At 42.3% G+C, this 23,588-nt stretch overlaps 1 protein-coding gene across 7 annotated transcripts in view; it reads left to right on the forward strand.

The window, feature by feature from the left end:
* OGFRL1 (opioid growth factor receptor like 1) overlaps nt 1-23,588 on the forward strand; it is an 86,451-nt gene that overhangs the window by 53,002 nt on the left and 9,861 nt on the right. For 5 of the 7 annotated variants that reach the window (XM_015620689.1, XM_033512984.1, XM_015620690.1 and 2 more), the window contains 2 exons: nt 20,349-20,435; nt 20,955-21,036. In XM_015620689.1, coding sequence (XP_015476175.1) covers nt 20,349-20,435; nt 20,955-21,036 — 169 coding nt within the window. Of the gene's footprint in view, nt 1-18,664; nt 18,988-20,348; nt 20,436-20,954; nt 21,037-23,588 lie in introns of those variants that run through there. The other 2 variants (XM_015620686.3, XM_015620688.2) reach the window with 2 other exon arrangements.

A 23,588-nucleotide genomic window follows, 5' to 3' on the forward strand; every position in this document is an offset into this window, starting at 1 on the left:
GTGCACTTTGAGGCAGAGTTGACTAAAAAAGGCAACATGACTAAAAAATATTCTGAAGATGGATCTTTTTAATGTTTTGACCAATAATTTGAGTTTTGCAAACTCATGCCTTTAGCTCCAAGCACTGGGTATTTTAAAGCAGGCTCATAATGAGTGATGGAAGTTTAACTTTTTCAGGTGACAGTCTAAACACATTGCCAATACACCTGGTTTAATTTACTAAGCAAGTAAGCAATAAAATTAGGTCTACAGAAGTATATAAAACCAGGGTTACTTAGATTTACTGACAATAGATGCATGATGAGTATTATTAACAGGCAATTTATGCTGTCTTTTTAATAACTCTGCTAAAATATGTATTTCAAGCAGTTCTGTCAGCTTTATTCTTTTTAATTTTGGTCTAAAGATTTTTATCTGATGTGATTGTTTCCTTTGGGAATTCTAGGATGCATAAATTTCTCAGGATGAGAGAGTTTCTGTGATTCATATTTCTTGGGCTCTTTTGGCTGAGATAAAACACCTTATCAGTGTCTGTATTGTTGGTTTTTACTCTGAATTCTTCTCTTACATCTTCAGTTTGGTTTAAAACTACTTATAGCATAGAAAGTTTCCTTTCTGTATGAGTGCAGGAGGTCTCTGTACTGGATGGATATAGGAAGCCTTACTCTTTTCATAGGTGGAAAGAAACAGGGTTTGAATTCCCATAATTTTTTTTTGTATTACAGCTAAGTTCAGCTTGTGATTATGTTGAAAGAAGCCAGAAACTAATTCTTCTGGGAAAACTTCTTGTCCTAAAACTAAATGTATATTGTTTTATCTAAATTTTCAAATGCAAGTGATTTAAGCTTCTTGTCTTTAAGTATTAAAACTGTGTTCATCCTACCCATGATAAAGACGTGTCTTGCTTGTCCGGCACAAGCAAATACAGCCCCCGGTCTGTCTGGCTTTTTGCTTCTGGTTCAAAAGGGCACTGGTATCTCATGACTTCTGTGTCATGATCAACCTGTGTAGATGCAACTGCACATAAGACTGCCTCTAGTATCTAGAAAGATGTTATAGAAGAGAAAAATAGAAGACTAACTTTTACTCTTTTTTGGATATAGGTGGATGAAAGTTGATACAGATTCTGATTTAATTTCTTCTAAATTACCGTGACTTTCCAGTACTAGCCTACAGAAGCAACAAGAATCTCTGGCTGTGCTCAGTTCAGATCCTCATGCACAGTGTTTTACTACAAATCCTGCCTAGCCTCCAGCTGCTGCTCCAGAAGATTCTGTTAAATCCTGTGTGCTGCCTACCAGCCTTGTCTGGGTGTTCTGGTTACAATGGTGTCTACTGTGGATCAAGCTGAGTCGATCTCCAGGGTCTGGAGATTGACCGTGCCTGCCTTGACTTCTCAGGTACTTCACAGCCCCAGCTCTCAGGTAGACATAATTAGGTATCCAATGCTAGCCAAGATTCCTTTGTTCTGTCCTCCTGGTTCCTAGTTACTGTTCCAAAAAGACACCGGTCTCGCAGAAGTCTCATGTCATCTGCAAGCCCTGTCTGGACTCCTGAGTGTCTCAGAAGTAGTAGATACTTTTTGATCTAGAGGCTGGTGTCAAAGCAGAGGGCTCTGCTTTGTTAGCAAACAACCACAGCTGTCCTGTTGTCCTTTTGAAGAGGCTCCTAGAGATGAACTAGTATCAGCCTGTTCCACCTTCAGGAAATTGCATTTAGTAAGGGATGGAATTAATTTCACCTAACTTAACAGATCAAACACTTAGCTAGTCTACAGAAAGAGTCTAGACAACTAGCTTGGTAATATAAAAAGGGTTTTGTGATGAAGAGATGCCTGAGCCAAGTGAGATGATGGTGCCTAATTCTTCTTCATGGCTGAAGAGCAAACCTGAGTGGCTAATTTGAGCTGCAGCCATGGAGTGTACACCTACATGGTCTGCTAATGAAACAGTGATTAGACTGCAGGTGTGCCCTAAGGCACAGCCAGACACAAGAACAGCCCAGAAACTCAAGTGTCCAGAGTGCTTTGTCTTGCTATGCTGGGGACTGCACCACAGCAAGTGTCCAGGCACCGCCTGTGGGACAGCAGGGCAGAGGAGGTGAAGCAGACCCTGCTCCTGGTCATTTAGGAGACTCCTAGAGGGTAGAGAGGTAAGGCTTTAAAACATTTCCATTGAAGATATGAAGGTAGCTCACCAGGTCTGAGTCCATGCCTATATGCTATATATATATATATATATATAGGAATCTGCTATATGAGTAGAGCTACAGCCCACTAAACTATCCCCACCCTCTCTCAAACACCCATTTATGAGCTTGATGACTACATGAAGACATTTTAAGTGAAATTCAGTGTGGACTACTTGCTTAAAGATTTACCCAGTTTCTTAGGGTGGGCCATGGCATATGCTAAGTTCCACATTGTTGCTTCTACACTACAGTAGTATTTATGCACATTATCCTAAATAAGGAAACTTTTCTAGAATGGTTGCCTTAAGTCTACAGTGCAGACATAGTTTCTTTTCAGGAAATTTCCAGTAGGTCTTGAGCAATCCTTGCAATGCTCAGAGGCAACTGAAGATGCTTGAAGACATTTCCTCCCTGTAGCAGGCAAAAGTTAGCTGAGGAAAATCCTGTGCTGCTGGCCCTAGGCTGCCTAACCAAGTGTGCAAGATTGTTGTCTATGAGTACGCTGCTAACTTCATAGTTGTGTGATGATCTAAAAGCTGACTCCTTTTTTGTTCTCTTTGTCATCCTGTCATCCTACTATAGATCTATATATATATACCCACCCATGCATAGCCACACAGTTATATATGCAAACACACTGTAATGGGGAACATGGGTGGCTGTTCTCATAGTTCTATTTGGAAAGCTAAAACTAGGCTTTTGATGTTAAAAATGGTATGCAGTGCCCAGAGCAGTGGTTCAGCTTTGCCTCCTCTCCCTGTTTGCTGGGTAACCATAGCTACTGCACTTGCCTTAGCAAGAACAGATTTGTGGGAGATTCCTTCTTGCAGAATTACTGATGTAATTACAAATACCAGCAGAAAGCTTCTGCAATGGAAGTCCAGTTTCTTCTACTGCTTCAGCCTGTTTTCTGGCATACCTGCTCAAGCCATGAGCAAAACCTGCCCCCCCTGGTTTGCTCAATTGCAAACCTGTCACCCCTTTAACAGATTTTGGTTGACAGGAGCAGCTGACACCACCCTGCTCTAAAGAAAATAGCTAGTAGTTCTGCTTCTGCTGAGTATGTTGATGTTTAGCCATAAATCCTAATAGATTGATTATCCTGGATTGTTTTCACCAGCTACTGGAGACGCAAGTGTTAAAAAAGTACAAGCTCCTTCATAAAAAGCATGGAAAGATTTCAGGTCTCCTGCAGAGAAGGCAAGCCAGGGGGGAGAATAAATCATCACAGGCACTGTGGTACTGATGATTTGTATTCTTGTAGCACCTATTCCTTAGTCCTCAACTGACACAAAATAAAAGGTATTCCCCTGCCCCAAATGATGGATAATCTTGGCACAACAGAAGGAAAATAGCAGATGGGTATAGATGCATCAGGGAATACAGTCAGCCTGGGTCAGGATAATGCCAACCTTAGCTTAGCAACTGTCTAACTTCAGTTGAATTGTTGAGGCTTTATGACTTTGGAACATTTCAATACAAAGATGCAATGCAAACGCTGTCATTATGCTGTCATAAAAAAAAAAAAATAAAAAAATACTGTTTTGTAACATTTCTGATATGTAAGGAAAGGTTAGATTTCCTTTATTCTTTTAGTGATACTTATTTGCAGTGTGGTTCCTGTGTGAATGTTGCCAGACACCTGATCTCAGGCAACTGAATCATAGCCCTTTTCCCTGCTAACACTGGAGACATCTGATCAGAGCCTGAAAACATGGTGCACAATTTGGGTGACCTCAAGTGTTGGTGTAAGACTAACAGCTGAAAAAATGGCTTAGTGTTGGAGGGATGCTCAGGATAGGTACATGTGAGTCTAACATCACACTGGGGACAAAGAACTTGATATGGGAGTGGAGGAAAGCTAATTTTCACTAGCTGGGCTGAGTAGGCAGAGATCCTACACAGCACATTCTCAATTAAATTCTTTAGGTTACCATTTACCCGAACGGCTTGTCAGTGCAGTGTTCTTGTTTTGAATGTCTCGTCAGGTGTGTCACATCAAACTGAACGCTGTCTTTGCACCCAGTGACTCAGCTTTGCAGGGAATAGGTACAGTGGGAGCTACCCCTCAGGGGGCAGTGCTGGAGGCATTTCTGTGTCCTGTCAGCCTGGGTGCAAACCTCCTGCCTCAGCAGCAGGCAAACGCACCTGCATCTGGAGAAGTAGGGGTCAGCATTACTGCCAGACTCTGTGCCCTCAAGGCAGGCTCTGCTGCTGATGTGCACTTCATGTGCTGCAGGGGAATAGCCTTGGACAGGATGGGTGATGGTATTTCACAGACCTCTGCCTGATAGGAACCCAAGGTAAACCCTGTGGCTAGGAAACCAAGTGATCCATGCCTGAGTCCTGCACTATCTGCTTGCAGCCCACCTAAGTGAAGGCACATTGTTTTCTCAGCATTACCCATCTCATCCACCCTCCCATGCTCTTTATGTTCAATTTTCACATCAGTTGGTTGCATTTTGTCTTAGTTTTGAGCAGTTTTGCAAGTGAACAGTACTGCCATATGCTATGTGACTTGCAGCAGTACCTATATGAGCTGAGATCCCAAATGTATCACTCAAAGTAAGGGAAGTAGCTTGCCATGGCTTTGTACAGGGACATGGAACAATAAGTCCTTGATTGGAACCTCTGGATGTTAGTTTAGTGCAAGCAATGAGTGGTTCATTTACAAGGAGAGGGGGAGTGATGCTCTTATGAAAAGTAGACATAAGGAAGGATGTAACTTTTATTCACAGCTGAACCTGTATGATATATCTAAATTGTTATATCCGTTTATTTTCTTTTTTTATCTGTCACCACTCTTTGGCAAAGTAAGTGTTTTCAGTAAAAAAATCCTTGGTTATTTTAATGAATACTTCCTTTGCAAATGAATAGGAAGAGTTAGAGAATGAAGAAGCAGTATTACTCCAGTGTGTGAAGATGTATTATATGCAGAGATACCCATGGAGGACCAGAACTGTCTCTATTACCATGCAGAGAAAATACAAGAGTATTAATGTCTGATTATATGTGAGAAAATTCTGAATACTTTGGAACAAAAAACACAAAGATTGATTTTAAATTTTAGGTTTTAAAGAACATTTGTTATTAAGAGATATATTGTGTTGTGTCCCTTTAGTCTTGTACAGAGTATGCAAAAATTAAATTTTTGTGGTTCCATGTAGAATGTTAGATTTAGCTTTTCTGGTGTTTTTATGCTATGTCACAAAAGCAGTGCAACAAAGTTTCAATTTTATATTTATAGAGTTGGAGTCCTACAGTTTTTTCCTTGATATGCCTGCTTTACAGAGCAAACCATTAATGAAGTAGTCTTGTTCCAATATACTTCAGAAAGGTTGTATTGTTCAGGTTTTTGGTTTTTCGAGTTTTTTTTGTTTGGTTGAGTTTATTTTGGAGGGTGGGGTTGGATGGTTGTTTTGGGAGTTCTTTGTGTTTGCATGTTTTGTTGTGGTTTTGGCTTTTTTAAAGTAAAAGATATTTTGATCCTTTAGTAGCAGCTTTGCTAGAATTTAACTCAGAGTAGCCCACTCAGGAAAACACAATTTTAACATGTACTTGGATTAAACTATGAAGGATTGAAAGAGTTTAATTACCTTTTTAAAAAAAACCCACACCAGTGTAACTATGGAAACATGCCAAATCAATTTTTAAAAATCAGAATTATTAGAATCATTTTTGTTGGAAAAGGCCTCTAAGATTATAGAATCCAACCATTAACCCAGCACTGCCAAATCCACCACTAAACCATGCCCCTCAATGTCACATCTGCACATCTTTTAAACACCTCCTGGGATGGTGACTCAGCCACTTCCTTGGCCAGCCTGTTTTGGTGCCTGAAAGAACCAAGTATGCTAAATATGAATTTTTTTCCTCCCGAGAACAAAAGTGTCTGTTTGTTAACAGGAAGAATAAAGGGTTTTGTAACTTCCCCAGAAGCATTCAAATAGATTGCATGAGGAAGACCTTAAAGGTGGTGAAGCAATGAAGGCACTCATAGATGTCATGTAAAGCAATTCTTGTAATGATCACTTGGAGCAGTAGCTGGGATGGGTTTCATTCTGAGCACTTCACGTGGCACTGTGTTTTGGTTTGTGGCCAAGGCCGTGTTGGTGACACTTCAGTGGGTCATTGATCAGCAGTGCTTGCCCAGCCTGAAGGTTTGCTTTTTCCCACTCTGTCCCCCACTGAGGAGGTGGGGGACACAGCTAGGACAGCTGACAAAAATTGGCCAGAGGGGTGTTCCACACCATATAGTGTCTTGCTTAGTAATAAAAAGTGGGGTAGAGGAGGAAGAAAGGATGGGGTGGCTTCCTAAGTGGCCACTGTTCAGAGACTGGCTGGGTGTCAGTCTACCTACAGGCAGGTTGTGACAGACTAACTTTCTCTGGTTGATGTAGGGCTTTTTGTTTTTTTCATTACCTTTTAAACAATCTTTATCTCAGCCCATGAGTTATCTCAGTTTTGTTCTTCCTGTTTTCTCCCTCTGCCCTTCTGCAGTGGCAGAGTGAGCAAGCAGCTATGTGGGTGCTTGGCTGCTGGCCAGGGTCAGCCTACCACAGTCTTTTTTGGCACCTGATGTAGAGCTTGAGGGGTTTAAGATGACAGATTTGATCAGAGTGTGCTAGACTGAGCTTACAGTTGTTACAGATACTTAACTGTTACTTGGCAGGCTAGTACTTGCTCTTCCTAGCTCTGATGCCATATATACTCCTTTATCTGCTCCATTACTTTCTACCTTTCTTGCTGTACATCGAATTCCAGGGCAAGTCAATGGATCCTTTCTGCTTTTGCCACTTTCAGTCTTCTTTGTCACTTTGTTTTGCCTTGCCTGGGAAACCTACAATAAAAGCACTGTCCTGAGGCCAAGCCTGGTATTTGCCCTTGCATCACTGCTTTCCAGTCTCTGGAGAACCCTGTTATGAACCAGCAGCAGTTCTTGCTCTTCTCAGCCGCTTTTTGGGGAGAATGAAGCACGTCTCCCTTGTACCTGTAGGTATTTCCAGTACTATTGCAATGACCACTCAGTTCCTCCAACATCCCTATTCAGCCAGATGCGGGCTGTGAATCTGATTTTGTTTTCTCATACCAACAGCCGGATGATGGAGGATGTGACACAGGTCTGCCCTGAGGCTGTTGATCCCTGAGTGGCCACAGCAGGTACACCTTGAAGCATCAGTTGCAGTGCAAGAGGTCAAGCTGGAACACCTGAAAGCATGTGACCATGGATAAGCCCACAAGAGAGCAGCTACACCCCTAGAGGGACTGCAGCCCTCATAGCCCATGGGTAAGGCTGTGTTGGACAAGGTTTCTTCTGGAGATCTGTGACCATGGCTAAGTCTATGCCACAGTAGGTATAAACCTAAAGAGACTGTATCTTATCTATAAGGCTCCATTTGGAGCAGGTACAACCTGCAGTCTGTGGACAAGGCAGCTGGGTTGGTAGTGCTAGAAACTGTCTTGGTGCTTTTTTTTGCTGTTTGCCCTGTTCTTTTGCAGCCATTAAAAGTTAACTGGTGGGTAATAAAATCATGGTTCATTTACTACAGTTTATGCTTGGATGAAGCCCTGATGTTTACTGCTGTAAAAGCCCAATTTGTGTTTTGAATTTACTTATCTTATCTGATAGGTAGAGGTAATCAATAGGTATTTTACATCCTCAGTTAATTCACTACCTTATGCCTTATGCCATACTTTTTTCTGCCTTTGTTTAATGGATGTTTCCTTTGTTAAAATACTGCATTTTGGAAAACCAGTCCACCATCCATTTGGTTTCACTCACTTTTAAGTACATTAATTCAGCTATCTGATCTTTCTAAATTCATCCAGTGATTAATGGGGCAATAGACTCTTCCAAGATCCTCTTCACTTTGGGATACATTAGCAAGCAGTGCAAGCCAGTGGCAGACCTGAGGAACAACATAGTGCTGAGAATCTGACACCAACACTACTAAACATAGTGATTTTTTTTTTCCTTTCTTCAGAATAGTCCTAATCTGGTTGCATGGACTGAATGCCCATTGCATTTGGAGTGTATTGGGTATACTCCTGATCTCCATCTTCCAGTTTATTTGATCTTAACCAAATAAAGGTTATGTTCCCTGAGACTGTGTGAATGAGTAATATGAACCAAAGCCCAGAAAAGAGAAGAATTGGGAGCTTATTTTTAAAAGCTCTGCTATCTTCTGATCCAGGCTAAAGCACTAATATAGGTACAGCCTCAAAGCACTGATGTCAGATTACAGTTCTGAATTTCTTGCTGTAGCAGTCTCCCTCTTTCTTCATTCCCTATAGAGCAAATCTGTGGAGACTCATCAGCTACTTTATTGCAGAAAAGTTGGGTGCTGAGAGTTATGCTCTCAGCATATGAGTGACTTCCATGTGACACCGCTGCAGTGTGGACCTTCCCTGCTGGCACCAAGCTTTTTAGGAGTCTTTTAAAGTATCCAATTTGTCAGTCGTTCATCAGACGGCCAAGCTGAATAAACTTATGTAAATTAAAATGTTTCTAGGTGCTGAAGATGAATCACTTCTTGGGTGACTAGATATCTTCTTCAGTGTTTCTGTCTGTATGCATGTAAGTCAGTTGTGCTTGCTTTATATAGTAGACAAACAAAGAGGTACTTCATCAGAGCCAGTTTAAATGGCTACTTAAGGATTAAATGCTTTGTTACCTAAAAGTTTCATTTTTTCCCCTTAGCAACCATGTAGACATACCCAAAGCTGCATGAGAAACCCGCTTGTCTTTTCCATATTTGAGCCATACTTCAAAGATATACTTGAGGGTTAGTTGGTGTTTGGCTCTTTTTGTTGTTTTTGGTGGTTTTCATTGTGTTGTTTTGGGATTTTTTTGTCAGCTTGAATCACTTTTCTCATTTTCGGTGATTTTCATACCCCCTCAGCTAATGATGCCAAGTTTCACATGTTTTATTCACTTTCTGGTTGGGTTGTGCCTCACCCAAAATGTCTCACAAATATATCAACCGTCACTAGTTCTCACCCCATGGTCAGATCTCCAATCCCATTTATTCTCAGGACTGCATACAGAAATACTGATGCTGAAACAAAGTTTAATTTATCTCTTGGAGGATGGTTGACAGCATTGACAGCCTGTGGCATATTACCATACTGAATTATCAAGCCCCTTAAAGGAATAATGAATGCTGCTTCCACTGACTTTCTGCCAAAAACATCCCTTTGTAATGTAAATGAAAGAACACAGCAAAGCAGTTAGCTACACGTCCCACCACTGTGTCTGCTCAAACACACGGCTTGAAAAGGGCTGTTCCTATTCTATCTTTTTAGCCCTAACATGATGTTTACATTACCATAGGTGCTTTATTTTTTCACTCTGACACACCCTCAGACTTGTCAAGTACTTCCCTGCTCAAGGACAGGTATGAGTGGTGTTAGAGGGTGACAAATTTCACAGAAATATAATACAGAAATGAATCATTGTTTTCATCTGAAGCAGAACTGGGAGATGATCATTGCATTTTAGAAACAGCAAGCACCTGCATGAGAGTGAATTGCTTGTGTCAGAGTTTGAACCAAAAAACGTATCCACAGCACTCAATATTGTTACTCATGCAAAGCTGGCAATCTTTATTTTTCATCTTGTTTCCTTTGAAGAATTCATTTAATGAATGCAAATCTGCATCATGCAATTTTTTCTCCTGTATTCCATACAATGTTAACAGTACCTCCTGTTCTTAACTTGTAGCCTCCTGCCCCAAGGAAATACCACCACAAACATCACAAGCCAGCAAATGCCATTGCTTTAATGGTGTTAAGAAAAAAACATGGGGCTTTTTCCTTTTCAACATCAATATCAAGAAGAAAACTCACCCCTTTTCTTGTTAGCTATACATTTATTGTACTGTGGGGATTTTTTTTTTTATTATGACAATAGTGACACAAGTATGTATTGTTTAGTTATTCTTAGCCTCTTGGTAAGGATCCTCCTGTCCCCTGACCAAGCTGCATTTACCCTGCAAGGAAACCATTCCTTGCTTCCAGACCCTAGCCTGGATCAGTCTTTTTCTTTTTTTGTCTGTCCTCAGCTCTGCCTGCTGAGTTTGAATTTGGCTGTGCTCTTTTGTCCATGTCCTGGTTTGTGTTTTGCTTTGTAATGTGTTTGACAAAGTATCTTAACAGCTTTATCCATTGTTCTGATTTCATTTGTAATTATGGTGACAATATGGACTTTTTTAGTTTTGCTTTTAGTATTTTTTAACAATGCTGTTGATCAACATGTAATTTGTACTCCTTTATTCCTCCCCAAATTTTGGAATTCCCAGCTCACCTAGGTGGGTTTTTTTCTTTTGAAAAATTGACTCCTCACAAACATAGCTGCAAGCAACCCCCTAATTATGATGTAAGGAAGATTAGAGTTCATACAGAGCAGTAAATCAAAAAGTAAAAAGCATTCACAGTATTTTAGCACATTACTAGCAATATTTTGCTGACCCGCTTTACCCCATGCAAAATGACATTGATGTGCTTATTTACTCATCTCTTCATCCAGGACAGAAGTGAGCTGGTTTGGATGGCTCATTCAGCCTGGTCAAACAACAGTGTGAAAGCGTGGCAATGTGTTTCCTGAGCCCATCAAAGGCTGCTTGTATTCCAGCTGCCAGGCAGCTTCACGCTGTAAGAGGGCATGTTACAAAATGAAACGGGCTAATTCTGCAACAGCGCACGTGCTCACTGTACTCTGATAATTTTGCTAACTGCATCAGATTTCTAAAGTGGACATTTGTTATGTTATTTGTTAATACATAACTCAGATTTGTCATATCAGGAAAAGATCATCCCTATCCTTTCTTAGCTCTCCTGTGTCACTAGAAGCAGAATTTCATCTCTTTAAACCTACCATCTTGCATGCTCTGTTGGAATGGCAAATACACTTAATGTACTGATGGCACCACAGAGATAAACAGGGAAAGGTTTTTTCAGGCTCTACTAAACATTTTCTTCAGAATAGAATACAATAGCATTATGATGAGGCTGTCCTGTGGTGATCTAAGGAAATCTGTGATAGGGAATATCAAAGGGGCAACAAGATAGGTAGTGGGGGAGAAAAAAATCACTCCTTTCATTCCAGAATATGTGTGCACCAACTGCTGACAAGGTTTCCTATGAGGATTGCATTGTGTAAAGTACAACATGTTTCTATCCCATCTCAAATCACAGGCTGTGGGCTATGTCTTGCTTCTCATCACTCCAAAGCAGTTGAATGCCCCAACTCTTCCATCATCTCCCTCCAGCCTGGCCACCTTGAAGTCACACAGATTGGCAGGCATGGGGAAGGGCTGCCATCAAAGACTAACAGGTAGGGTTGATGTGGCAGCAGAGTCAGCGCCTGCAGTTGTCCCACTTGTGTAATTTGGTCTTGTGTCAGTCTCTGTCTGGAACTAATTGCTGAGGAGTTTGTCAAAGATCAGTGACTTTAGGCACTTTCAAATTATCCTTGATGAAGTATATGAAATCCACAATCCTCTGCCAAGAATCAAACTTTAGAACTGCACAAATGCATATAATTTTATCTGGACTTTTTTTCACTGGTAGAGATCCTATGACTCCCATGAATCACATCAATCTTGACGTCAATTAGATCTTTGAAATAGCTATGCTGCACTGTCACAACGACATAAACTCACACAATCATATAAAAACTCAGCTAAGAAAGAATGAGCAGAGTCTGTGGTCTTCAAATGGTGGCTTGGCAATATCTTTTCCTGGGACAGCAGGACGTCCTAGTCTAGTCAAACTGAAATGTTACTGCTTGTGCATGCTCCACTTTCAGCTGACAGAAGTGGGTCAAACTTGTGATGGCTCTGTGTTGGTACTGATTCTGGTTGCACTCCCAGGGAATGTTCTGACTTTATGTCACCTTAAAGTGAGGCCCTTTAACCCAAGCAGAGCAGAATGGGATTCATTGTTTGCCCTTCATTATGGATGGAAAAAGGGCTCTACACAACTTCTGCTGTGTTTAGGTGAGGAAATAAAGCACAGCAAATGACATACCAGGGTAGCTCTGATCTCCTTATAGCCTTTCACACTTCTCTGTTCATCAGAGAGCCAAAGGCTGGCTATGCATTCAGAGACCAAGGAGAAGGCAGTTTTCTTGTTCGTCTCCTTATCATTTTGATCTTATGCATAAGAAATTCAATAGGATGTGACAGGAGGTTAAAGCTCTGTCTCTTCCTAAAGAGATTTGTTCTCTTGAGTTCTGCACACCTAGCAACAGACACTCTGAAACAAGAGTCCTCTCAGTCTCTCACTGGAAGTGTACTACATGATATGACCTGATTATAGATATTCTTCATGCCAGGGAAAGGGATGCTCACCACCAGCTCAGCTGGATGCTCTCTCTGTTCCTATGGGAGCTAGATACTCAAAAGTCAGTATTTTCAGAAAACTTCAAGAGTGTGGGACAGGGTCATGTCATGTAATTTTTACAGCTTGAAAGTCTGATGTCTAAACCTGAGTTTGACTAGATCTTGGTTTCCTTTATAATCAGTAGATATGAACAATATTGTGATTTCGCTGACATATTTTAAATGCCTGTTTTTTGACTGCAGATTATCCTCTGGAGATTCTTATTTTTCTCTGCTGGCGTACGCAAGTATTGTGTGACTAGCTCAGGCTTAGCATCTACAGGTTAGATGCCTCAGTACATAAATTCCCCAAATGAGAAACCTTCTCATGAAGTTTCAAAAAGATGTCAGTCTCAGTCTCTGTTTAATGATCCAGAAGAAAAATTCACACAGCTTTGGGAGGGTTGTGCCTACTCTGAGTACGCTAAGTCATATCCTACATCTGGCAAAGGTGCCTCATTCAGCAATTCTAGAAGTTCAAGACGGGAGATACTGTGTGCTATCAAGTCAGAAATGTCCACTTGCACATCAGTTGTCAGAGGCAGTCTGTAGCAACCTTCCCAACAGAAATATGGATGCTCAGGAACATTAGGGGCAGGATCAAGTTTGTAAAGAAACACCTAAATTTAGTTGTTTACACAGAAGATGTATGCCAAAAGATAACAAGGGGTGCAATAGTCAATTAGATAAATGAAGCCCTGGTCAATACAGACCATCAGCTTTCAAAGTGATTCAGCCAACCAACCAGACATGTACAGATGTAGCTGGCCTATGCGTATATATGATAAGCATACACATAATAGGTGCATAATTTCCTTGGAGATGACCTAGAGAAGCCAAAATATCTTCATGGGGCTGGCAGCTACACCATGGAACCTCCTGAGCCTATGGAACATCCTTCTGCAGCAGAAGATGGATACAGTAAGGGATCTCCAAAGGCACTTGAATGCCTGCATTTGGGCTTCTGCATCACACTCTCAGTTTGCCTTTCAGGGAGAAGAATTTCTTACTGAGTTCCACTGCCAAAATTTCTAGCTTGCATGGTGCAGTCCAGGAGCCCTTCAGCAAAACTTAATGGCATCACCTTATCCTGTGTGGTGAACTTCTGGCAAGTGAATGTCACTTATTAGTGATGTCAGGCAGCTGACCTGCTGATGCACTGTAGACAAGCCCACTACAGAAGAGCAGGTAGTGCCAAGCTGGGTGGCTGGTTCCAGTCTATGACAAGGGTGATGTAGGATTCCAGCTATAAATCAAGGGTTTCTGCACAGCAATTCACTTAGACCATGTTGCATCCTAGAACTGGATCAGTTTCCTCTCAAGAAACTGGCTGCAGTCTTACACTCTGTTTGAAAGACAACAAGCAGAATCTTAGAGCCTTAAGGACTACACTGAGACTGCCTCTCTGACCACCTAGAGAGATCATTTTAAAGTAAAAGTCTTCTATTAATTTGTTCTGAAGTGACCTTTTACAGACTTGTAGTGCAGGACACGCCAATAAACACGGCTTTAGTTAAGGTCTTCAGGTTTGTAGTCATAGTCATAAACCAGCAAAAATGAGAGAACTTCCACTGGTTTTACTGAGCTTAATACACTGATCTGTCATGTCTAGCATGATTTATGTGAAGTCTTTTCTTCTCTGTAAATTCATTTCAGATTTCAATAGAAACAAATTTAGGCAAATATGCAACCTGACTTCTGAGTTTACAGTTAGTTAATCATTTCCAGTGACACTCACTGGAGGGAAATTATGGAGAACTTTATAAATTAGATTCACCTTCTATAGCTACTACATCAAGCTTGGCATTTAGCAATCTGGGGCATTACTGGAATAAAGAAGAGAGTTAAAATTCACCATAGTCAAAAAGTAAGCAAAAGAGGTAACAAAACCCATTAAAATACCAGTCACGTACAGCTACTGCATACAAAACATTGTCATACCTGTACAACTTTGAACACTTTCCCAAATATATGTTCATGTCCAAATATATTTGGACCCTTGTCTGAATGTATGTAAATAATACTGTAGCTCTCAGACATTTCTGTCATATCAATGCCTTTCTTCATTTCCTAAATCTACCTTTGTATGTTTAAATATCCACTATGAATCATTTTACATTAACTCGACTAAATTTCATTTTACCAATGTTATTTATTTTACCTTCCTCCATCATTTATCAAAGCTGTTTTGTAGTCTACTATATCCTCTACGGATGCATAATCCCTCCCAGCTTTATATCACCTTAATATTAGGTTAGTAAGTCTCTTCACAGTTGGTAATTGACCTCTCTGGTATCCTATTCAAAGCATCCTCCCAAGATAATGGGATAAAGTATTACAATTACCTCATTTTTAATAATTTTTAAACAGTTATCACATAATATACATGCAGCATTTGCTTTGAGAAAGCAATGTGGTTTCCACTTTAAAGTCCTCATAAAACCATGTCCTCATCAAAGAAGAAAACCCATGGTTTTGACTAATCTATGCTGTTTAGGATGTATATAAATATATATAATCAGAAGTCAAGTGCTTATTTTTTATAAGTGTTATGAAAGTCTGTACTTGATGTACGGTGGTGGTTTGCAGTCCCCTAGGTCTTCAGTTGTTTTTCATCTGTGTTATGTGACAGTCAAACTACTTGATTGAAACAGGTATTCCTGGCTTTAGCACTTAGTCATCTTCCATTGTACAGGAATACTTTAGTGAACTCAAGTGCCATAAATTCACTACCTTTGCAAAAATGACTACCAGTTATGACTGTGAGGTAATGGAATTTATTTTTTTTCTAATTAAGATATGTCATGTGGGAATCTGTTCAAGCTCTCAAATACTACCCTACAAAGCTAGAAACTCTTCATGAATCCTGACTGCCTCTAGTTCACAACCAAAACTAGCAATAAGCCACAACCCTGAAAAAGGACATTATTCACAGGAAAAATACATACACCTGCCAAAGGGCAGATCACCCACCCTTCTACTACCGGACCAAAAAACCCAAAGTGCCAGGGAAATAAAAAAAATAACCAAACCCAATCCACAATGGCTGGCAACCTGGTGGGGAGAAAAAAACAGCACCAGCTCCTGTCTCAAGAAAAAAACCTAAAAATCCCACAAAAGTTCACACAGCTGCTCCAGCAAAACAGATGGGAACCTGGTGAATCTCTGGAGTTGGTCCCCTCTTCACAGCAGGTAAAGCAGGTGGATTTGGTGTCCGTTCTCTCTCACTGGCTCAGCCTTTCCGAGGTCTGGGGCTGAGGTGGAGCAGCTCCCAGCCAATTCTTCTCCCGCTGGTCATTCTCTCAGATCTCAGACTTAAAAACAAACCGTACAGTTCACTTCAGAAAAATGGCCACCCAAGAATTGCTGCAGCAGCCTCTCCAAGGCCAGGGAAAGTTAAAAAAAAAACCTTCTTGCCTAAGTTAACAAAATGTAAGCTAGCTAAGCAAAAAAAAAAAAAAAAAGGATGCAGTCCACATGGCACCAGCGATACCTGGGGTGTGAGGCTTTGAAAAACCCATGGAAGAGCCCCAAGGCTCCCCCTCCCCACCTTAAAGCTACAGCAACCATTTCTGGGTATACAGCAGATGATAAGGGAATAGACTACTCATCATAAAATCACCCCAAGACACCCATCTTAATCAATATGGGCATCATATTGATTAACCTCCTCTCATCTGGGACCTCCCTGGTTAACCAGGACTGATGGCAAATTATGGCAAATGTCTTGGTGAGCTCTCCCACCAGTTTGACTCCCAGTTCTTATTTGAGTTTATTTGAGTCCAAGTACTCTGAGATCCATATCTTTTAAAAATCCACCTAAAATTCTGTTATGAGATTCGGTCGACAGCTTTGAGACTTGGCTGACAGCCTTGCTCTTCAGGTAAAACTGAGCTTCCTATAATGACATGCAGTTATTTGCACAAGACATTGAGCTTTCTTGCAGGAAGATCTTTAGTTTGTGGGATTAACTGCCATGCAAAATGTCATCAGAGACTCACACTAACTTTTGATGCACATACAAGGCATGATTTTGAGGCTCCACTGTCCATAATATAAACACAATCCCAGTGAGGGAACATTGAGAAAAGCTGTAGCAGGGGCGAGGCAGTAGAGAGCTGGTCTATACTGGGCCAGTAGATGTTGTCCAGTGGAAGTGGCTGGTCCGCAAGTAGTCAAGAAAAACGTGTTCCAGACATCAGAATTTCTTAAATCAGTTCCTTCAAACTATGCCAACAACATGGGAGGAGATACTGTGGAAGCAGGAAAGAAATTCTTTCCCCCAGATGAGGTCAAAGAAGAGGAGACTCTCCAAAAATACATAAGCAGGAGAGTTATAAAAGACTCTGTTCCCCCAACTGCAGCCCCAGCATCTAGTCTTACTGCTTGCTTTCTTATAACTTTTCTTGTGCCCGCTTGATGGGGATTTTTTTTCTTTATTGAAATGATGCCCACTGGCAAAAAATGAGACTGAACTTTCCTGTATGCTACATGCATTCCTCAATATCACGTATCAAAAAAGTTCCAGTAGACCTTGAAAACCTACAGGGTTGGGGGGTGGAGGGGACGTCTTGGCTTGGGCCACCAGCTTTGATCTTGGACTGAGTGGGAGTAGCTGGATCCTGAGGAGGGAAGCAGCTGGCGTGGTGGTGACTAAGGGGTATTGGAAAGGCTGAGCGGGCTTCCTTGATCTCTGAAGAACACAGGAGGAGGAGAAATGTCTTGGCCTAGGCAGGTGATGGTGGGAGGCAGCAGGGGCAGGGGCAGCAGGGGTAGACTGCGCTGTCTCACAGGCTCAGCCGTTCGGCTGTGACTGTATCTAGGTGAGCTGCTACTGCAAATACACTTGCCTGAAACAAGGTCTGACAAACCAGGGCATTCCCAGTAATTTCTTGTGTTTGGTGTCAGTGTGTGCAGCTAGCATGCTTCAAATAAACCTGAAGGAGGGTTATGTACAAGGGTGACATGAGTGCATCTAAGCATGACACTGTGGCAACTTGGCTTCAAATGATCTTTCATTTTATAGAGGGGGGCTAGGGAAACAAGAACATACAGATAAAATCAGCTCTGTACTGATGAGCCTGACATCTAGTTAAAATGTTGGTACCTGCACTTGAAACAGATGCTAAAACATTCAAGACACAGTAGACAAAAAAAGGTACAACTTTGAGTGAGGGAATGTGAAAAGTAATTTTTGGCAAGACGCTGAAGAAGCGCAACCTGTTTGATTTGCCAAGAAGAGGACTGAGATGACTTGATGATAATATACATCTTTAGGAGTGGTCACCAGACACCACAGAATTGTCTTTAAGGAGAAGGCAGAAATCCCTAAGGGTGAACTGAAGCCTACTGACCGTGGTTGGAAATGAGGACATATTTTTAGACATGAGGGTTAGAGCAGGCACTGGAACAATGTTCTATCGACTCATCGGGTCTTCGCTCCAGGCAGTGTTTCTGTCCAAAAGGCATGTACTAGCCAAATACAAAATACACTGTCACTGCCCCTTCATATTGGTCTTTGAGCATCTTGTCAGTTTCATGCCCAAATTCGCAGGAATTTAAGAAGCAGCCAAAACTGGCTTGTCACCACAGTATTGCCCCTCCATTCCTGTCTTCTCTGGTACCTGTATACTCTTTGGGGTCTACCTTAGCGCAACCGTTCCCACGTCTAGTGCACAGCCGGAGCTTGCACGCTGCGGGCGGCACGACCACTTCTGTCACTCAAAGCATCTCCTCCCCAGACCACTGCTCTGGGGCAGTCGCCATCCCCACTCTTCTCGATGAACACCCGCACCCACTAGCTTTTCTCATAAGCGTTCAGGGGACAGACACCGCGGTCGCCTCCGGGAAGTGAAATTCCCTCGGGGCGCACATCCTCGGAGGGGAGACTCCCACTCTCCCCTCGAGCACGGTCTGCCCGGTGCCGGGGAGGCGGCGGGCGGGCCCCGAGTCGCTACGCCCGACCCCGCGGTGCCGCGGCCACGGCTGGCCGCGTGTTTCTTGTGGAAATCCCGGAGCCTCCAGCTCCGCCCCGCGCGTGTCCGTGGGCTGGGGCCGGGCGGGGGAGCAGCCCCGGCCGCCGCCGCCCCGCCCCGCCATGCCGCAGCCGTAGGCAGCCCGCGGCCGCTCCCAGCCCTCGGCCTCCGCGGCCTCCGGGCCGATGGGCAGCCTGCTGAGCGGGGTCAGCTTCAAGGAGCCCACCACGGTGGAGGACTGCGACTCCACCTGGGAGACCGACTCGGAGCCCGAGGCGGCGGAGCCGCGGCGGCAGGAGGGGGTGTGCGCCGCCGCGGGAGGCGGGGAAGAGCCGCCCGAGCCGCCCGCCGCCGACTGCCGGCCCCGGGAGCCGCCGCCGGCCCCGCCAGCGCAGGACGACGCGGAGCGGGCAGAGGCGGACGCCGCCAGCCCCGAGCAGGTACCGGCAGCGCCGGACGGGCCCCCGCCTCGCCCTGCCCTGCCCTGCCCTGCCCTGCCCTGCCCTGCCCGCGGGCCCGGCGGCCGAGCCGAGCCGAGACGCGGTCCGGGCAGCCCCGCTGCTCTGCGGCACTCGCGGGCCCGGAGCGGCTGGGGATAACCCAGCGCTGCATCTCCTCTAAGCCCGTTTTCCTCTCTCCACACCCCTCCCCTCTCATTGTGGGGAGAAAATCGAGGCCTTGGCGTCGATGTTCCCGCTGCTGCCGTTTCCAGGGGAGGCTGTGTTTTAAATTAAATGGAGCATTTAACATGGCCTCTTCATTAAATAGGATGAAAATTGGAGTATTTGGTCCTGTGTGGCAGTGGAATTGTGACTCCTCGGTGGGTGTGACGAATTTTCAGAGCGAGTTTCTCTTCCTTAGGAAGCTTTGAAAATGCCGAGCTTAAAGAAATAAAGTGTTCTTTTGACAATAATTTTATCTAAGTTATAATACCGTGTAGGGTGGAGCAGCTGAGTCTTTTTTAAGGTTGCTAGATATATCATGTTTTGGTTCAGAGACCATACAGAATTAAGCAATCCTAAGCATCTTTCCCTTTTCTGCTTGTTACGTGGTGATATTAGTCCCGGATAACCAAGTGTCAAGGGGTGTTTCTTGTTCAAGCAAGTGTGTTTTGCCTACAGGTATGGTCAAAGCTGGTCTTGTGAAAGGAGGGATGAACATAGTTGCTTGTTTGTCATTAATGTGCAGTTGATAAGCCACGGGATGGGCAAAAATAGCAGCAAGTGCCCAGTGCAGTCCCGGAGAACTTCCTCTTTTAAGCTTGACTTTAACCTATTACATGTATATTGTAAGGAGTAGAATGAATTTTTTTTTAGTAACTATTCATTTTCTTCCATAGTGCAATAATAGCAATTAGGTCTATGTACACATGATTTTTTAAAATTATTTTTATTTTATTTTTTGCAAATAGTATGATTTCCTCCTCAAAATTGGTGGTGTCTCTGCGTTTTCAAGTTCAGTTACTTGTTTCATCTTGTATTAGCACTTGCCAGATTACTTTGAAGTCTTGCATTTGGAAATGACAATCGGACTGTTGCTTTAATTCAAATTCAGCCTCATTGGAAGGACAATTTATAGGCTTGCTTTTGTATTTTAGATTAATTTTTTAACTTAGGTTTAAAGTGTGTTAAGTATTTAGAAGGGAAATTTTCAGTGTTTGACCAAACAGTAGGCAAATACATGCACTTATGTTTGTTTACATGGCTGAAATCCATAATGGAAAGTAATTATTTTAATATTGTACAAATATGCTATTTAGGGGGTTTGTGTATGATGCTTATCTGCTTTCTAACTGTTTCAGAGTGCTGATGGAACTGAGCTGACAGCCAAGCCAAAGAGAAGCTTCTACGCAGCAAGAGATTTATACAAGTACCGACACCAGTATCCAGTAAGAATATTTTATGGTTTAAAATTGCCTTTTCAGTAAAAAAACATTTTTAAACCTTTGTGTTGTCCAGTAAATATGAGAAATGAGAACCAAAAAGCTGATACAGAGGCACAACATATGCAAGTGGGAGAGAAGCAATGTCTTTCCATCCTGGACAAACATGCAAACACATGATATGGGTAAGCCTGGGAAATGTGGTAGGAGCCCAGGAGAAGACTTCTGCCTTGGATATCAAAGTTGGTAGATTATAGAGTATGCCTGACTGATTATTTGTCTCTCAAGTTCCTTCAGACTGGAGGGAGGGTTCTGCTATGTTTGCTGCTGCCTCAGTAGGAGAATGTACCAGTCAGAAAGAACTTTCAGATCTTTAAACTGAGTCCTGAGTATGAGTAGAACTCTGTGGTTCCTAAAACTCTGAAATTTTTTGTCCTTAAATTATTCAAAAAAGCCCAATATCACTTTCTATATAGTCTTGGTAGGTTTTTGCAGGCTGATAATGTCCTATTTCCTTTCTTTTAGCAGAACTTTAAAGATCTTCGGTATCAAAATGACTTGTGCAATCTGCGGTTTTACAAAAATAAAATCCCATTTAAACCTGATGGTGAGTAATCTGCGACAATAACAGTGATAACAAAATAATGCTCACTAATGATAGTAGGAAATTGAAACAGTGGTGATAATTGAGGCAAATTAAAGGTGTATAGTAATATACTGTAGAGCATGAACCACCCATGTCATAGTAGCACATTGATAAGCACAAGTTTGTGCTTAAAACAGTGTTAGCATTCACTCTAGGAAGGTGGTGCTTTTCTTAGACATTATCAGCATGAAGTAGTACAAAGCATTCTTAGTACCACTGTCTTGTGGCAATACATTTATTAAACAAAGAAAAAGTTCTTCCACTATATTGCACAAACTTGCTGCTTGAATAGGAGTGGCAGGAATCTATGGGTGTTATCCCTAGAACTGTGTAAGGGGAAAAAAATGTGCTTTAGTCTTGTGTGAGATCATTGTAATAACAATAATAAAGTGATTTTTCAGTGTCCTTAGTGGTTCTGGTAGTGGAGCAGGAACCTTGTATGCAGCATTCTGCACAAACACAGGAGAAGCTGAAAGATGATAAGCCCTACTCTAGAGAGTTTGCAGTCAGCATGAGAGACAATAGGACAGCAGACAGATTGGGAAGCAGGAGGAGGCAATAAAGCAATCTTGGTTAGGGTGGTGGACAGGAATCTCAGCACACAAGGGCTTAGCCATTAGCAAAAAAGACAAAGTGAAGGCCAGAAATAAGATTTTCTGAGTTTTAGAAGAATGATGACGAGGTTACTTTGAAGGTATTTGTAGAAGGATCCTCTCAGCATGAGAGCAGCTTGGTAGGAAATAGTGAAGTGTACATTGGAGTGCAGGAGTGAGATGTGTAGGCTGCCTCTGAGGCAGGATCCTGTTGGAAACAGGATCAGTCTCATAGCAACAAATGGGTTCTGATAAGGTAGTAAGGGACAGGTCACAAAGGCTTTGGAAGTAAAGGTGTGTAGTTTTTGTTTGATGTTACAGGGCAGGGTTCCATAATGGAAGGATGCAAAGCAAAAAAAAAGTGAGACAGTATGAAAAAGTAACAGTCTAGAAAGTTAATCTTCCCAGCATTCAGGGTAGCTGCCTTCAGCAGCATTCAGAGTAGGTGTAAGCATGACAAGAAAGCACTTTTCAAGGTCAGGAAAAAAAAAAGTTGTGATGCAACTCAACTGTGTGAGAGTTCAGATAGGAAGCTGGATGGAAAAGAATGTTACACAGAAGGTTATAAAAATGTACATATAGGGAAGTTGAAGGTGAGAACTGTTTATAGACAAGATAGCAGTAATACCCTTAGCAAGTGAGAAAATAACTCAGGTTGTGAAAGAAAGATAAGAGTTTTGATTTAACTGGCTTGAGCTTTATCTAGATACCCATAGGCAGATGCTTTTAGTCAGTTTTAGTTTGACTGCAAGAAGAAGTGGGTCTGTGAATTGCCAGTAAAGAAGTAGCAGATTTGGGAGATGTTACACAGAGAGCAGATATAGAAAGAAAGTGAAGGGCACTGAGGTCTGTGTGAAACTGGGGACCATATGGCTCTGAAACTAGAAGGCCAAAAAGGTTGTGGAGAAGAACTCCTTTAAAGCCCAAAATGAAGGAACAGTTCAAGAGGATTAGTTACAAGAAGAGACAGTCATGAAAGGTATAGGAGGGCTTCACTCCCAAAATTTGCAAATAGCATTTCTCTTTGTATTCTGGGAGAAAACCACGTCAAAGGTAGCTGATAAGCCATGGAGGCTGACACGTTGTTGGCTGTGAGCTCTGGTTATGCACAAGTTTGTGCTGAGAATGGAAAAGAGTAACCACCACCTTGACCCAAGTCTGTGGATCTGTGAGAGTGTTCAGAGGGAATCTTAGCTATCCTTAGCTCGTCCTTAGGTTAAGGACAGAAATACTGGAGAATGTTGTTTAAAAAACCCAAAACATTTCTGGTGCAATACTAGATCTGGTTTAGTTCCATGACCTACAGATTTAGCTTGTGATTCTAGATCAGAGCTGGCCTGTTTGTCTCTCTGCCCTGGGACTGAGCAGCAAGTTTTCCAGTACTTGAAATTTAGGTTGGATTCAATGCAGCGATGGTGAAAGGTCCTCTTTCCAAGGTCCTTTTCCTACACTGGAAACCCCATGTACGTAGCAGCCCCTTTGACTAGCTGCTTTTTTTCACTGGGCAAAGAGGCATCTTAAATATGTAGTAGGAGACTGTATACATGGGGCTTTGGGTTTTTCAGGCTGCTCCTGTGCTATTTGACTTTGGCAGACACTGTGCAGCTGTTGTTGGTTTCAGAATAGAAACAGACGAACGCAGTGCTCATTTATGGAAAGATATTGTACGGCTTTGGGAACAAGGTTTTTATGTACTTTGTGTAGTACCTGGAAAAGTGCCCTTGCCCATGACTGAATTTCATGAGCACAGTCTCAGTGTAGTGCTTAGCCACCATTAATTAAGAAAAATTTCCAATCATAATGGTATTTGAAGCTGGAGAGATTCCTGGTATGAGAGAGTTGAGGCTTAAAAGATTGGATGGATGGATGGATGGATAGATAGATAGATAGATAGATAGATAGATAGATAGATAGATAGAT

Source organism: Parus major, chromosome 3 (assembly GCF_001522545.3).
Source record: "Parus major isolate Abel chromosome 3, Parus_major1.1, whole genome shotgun sequence".
Lineage (NCBI taxonomy): Eukaryota > Metazoa > Chordata > Aves > Passeriformes > Paridae > Parus > Parus major.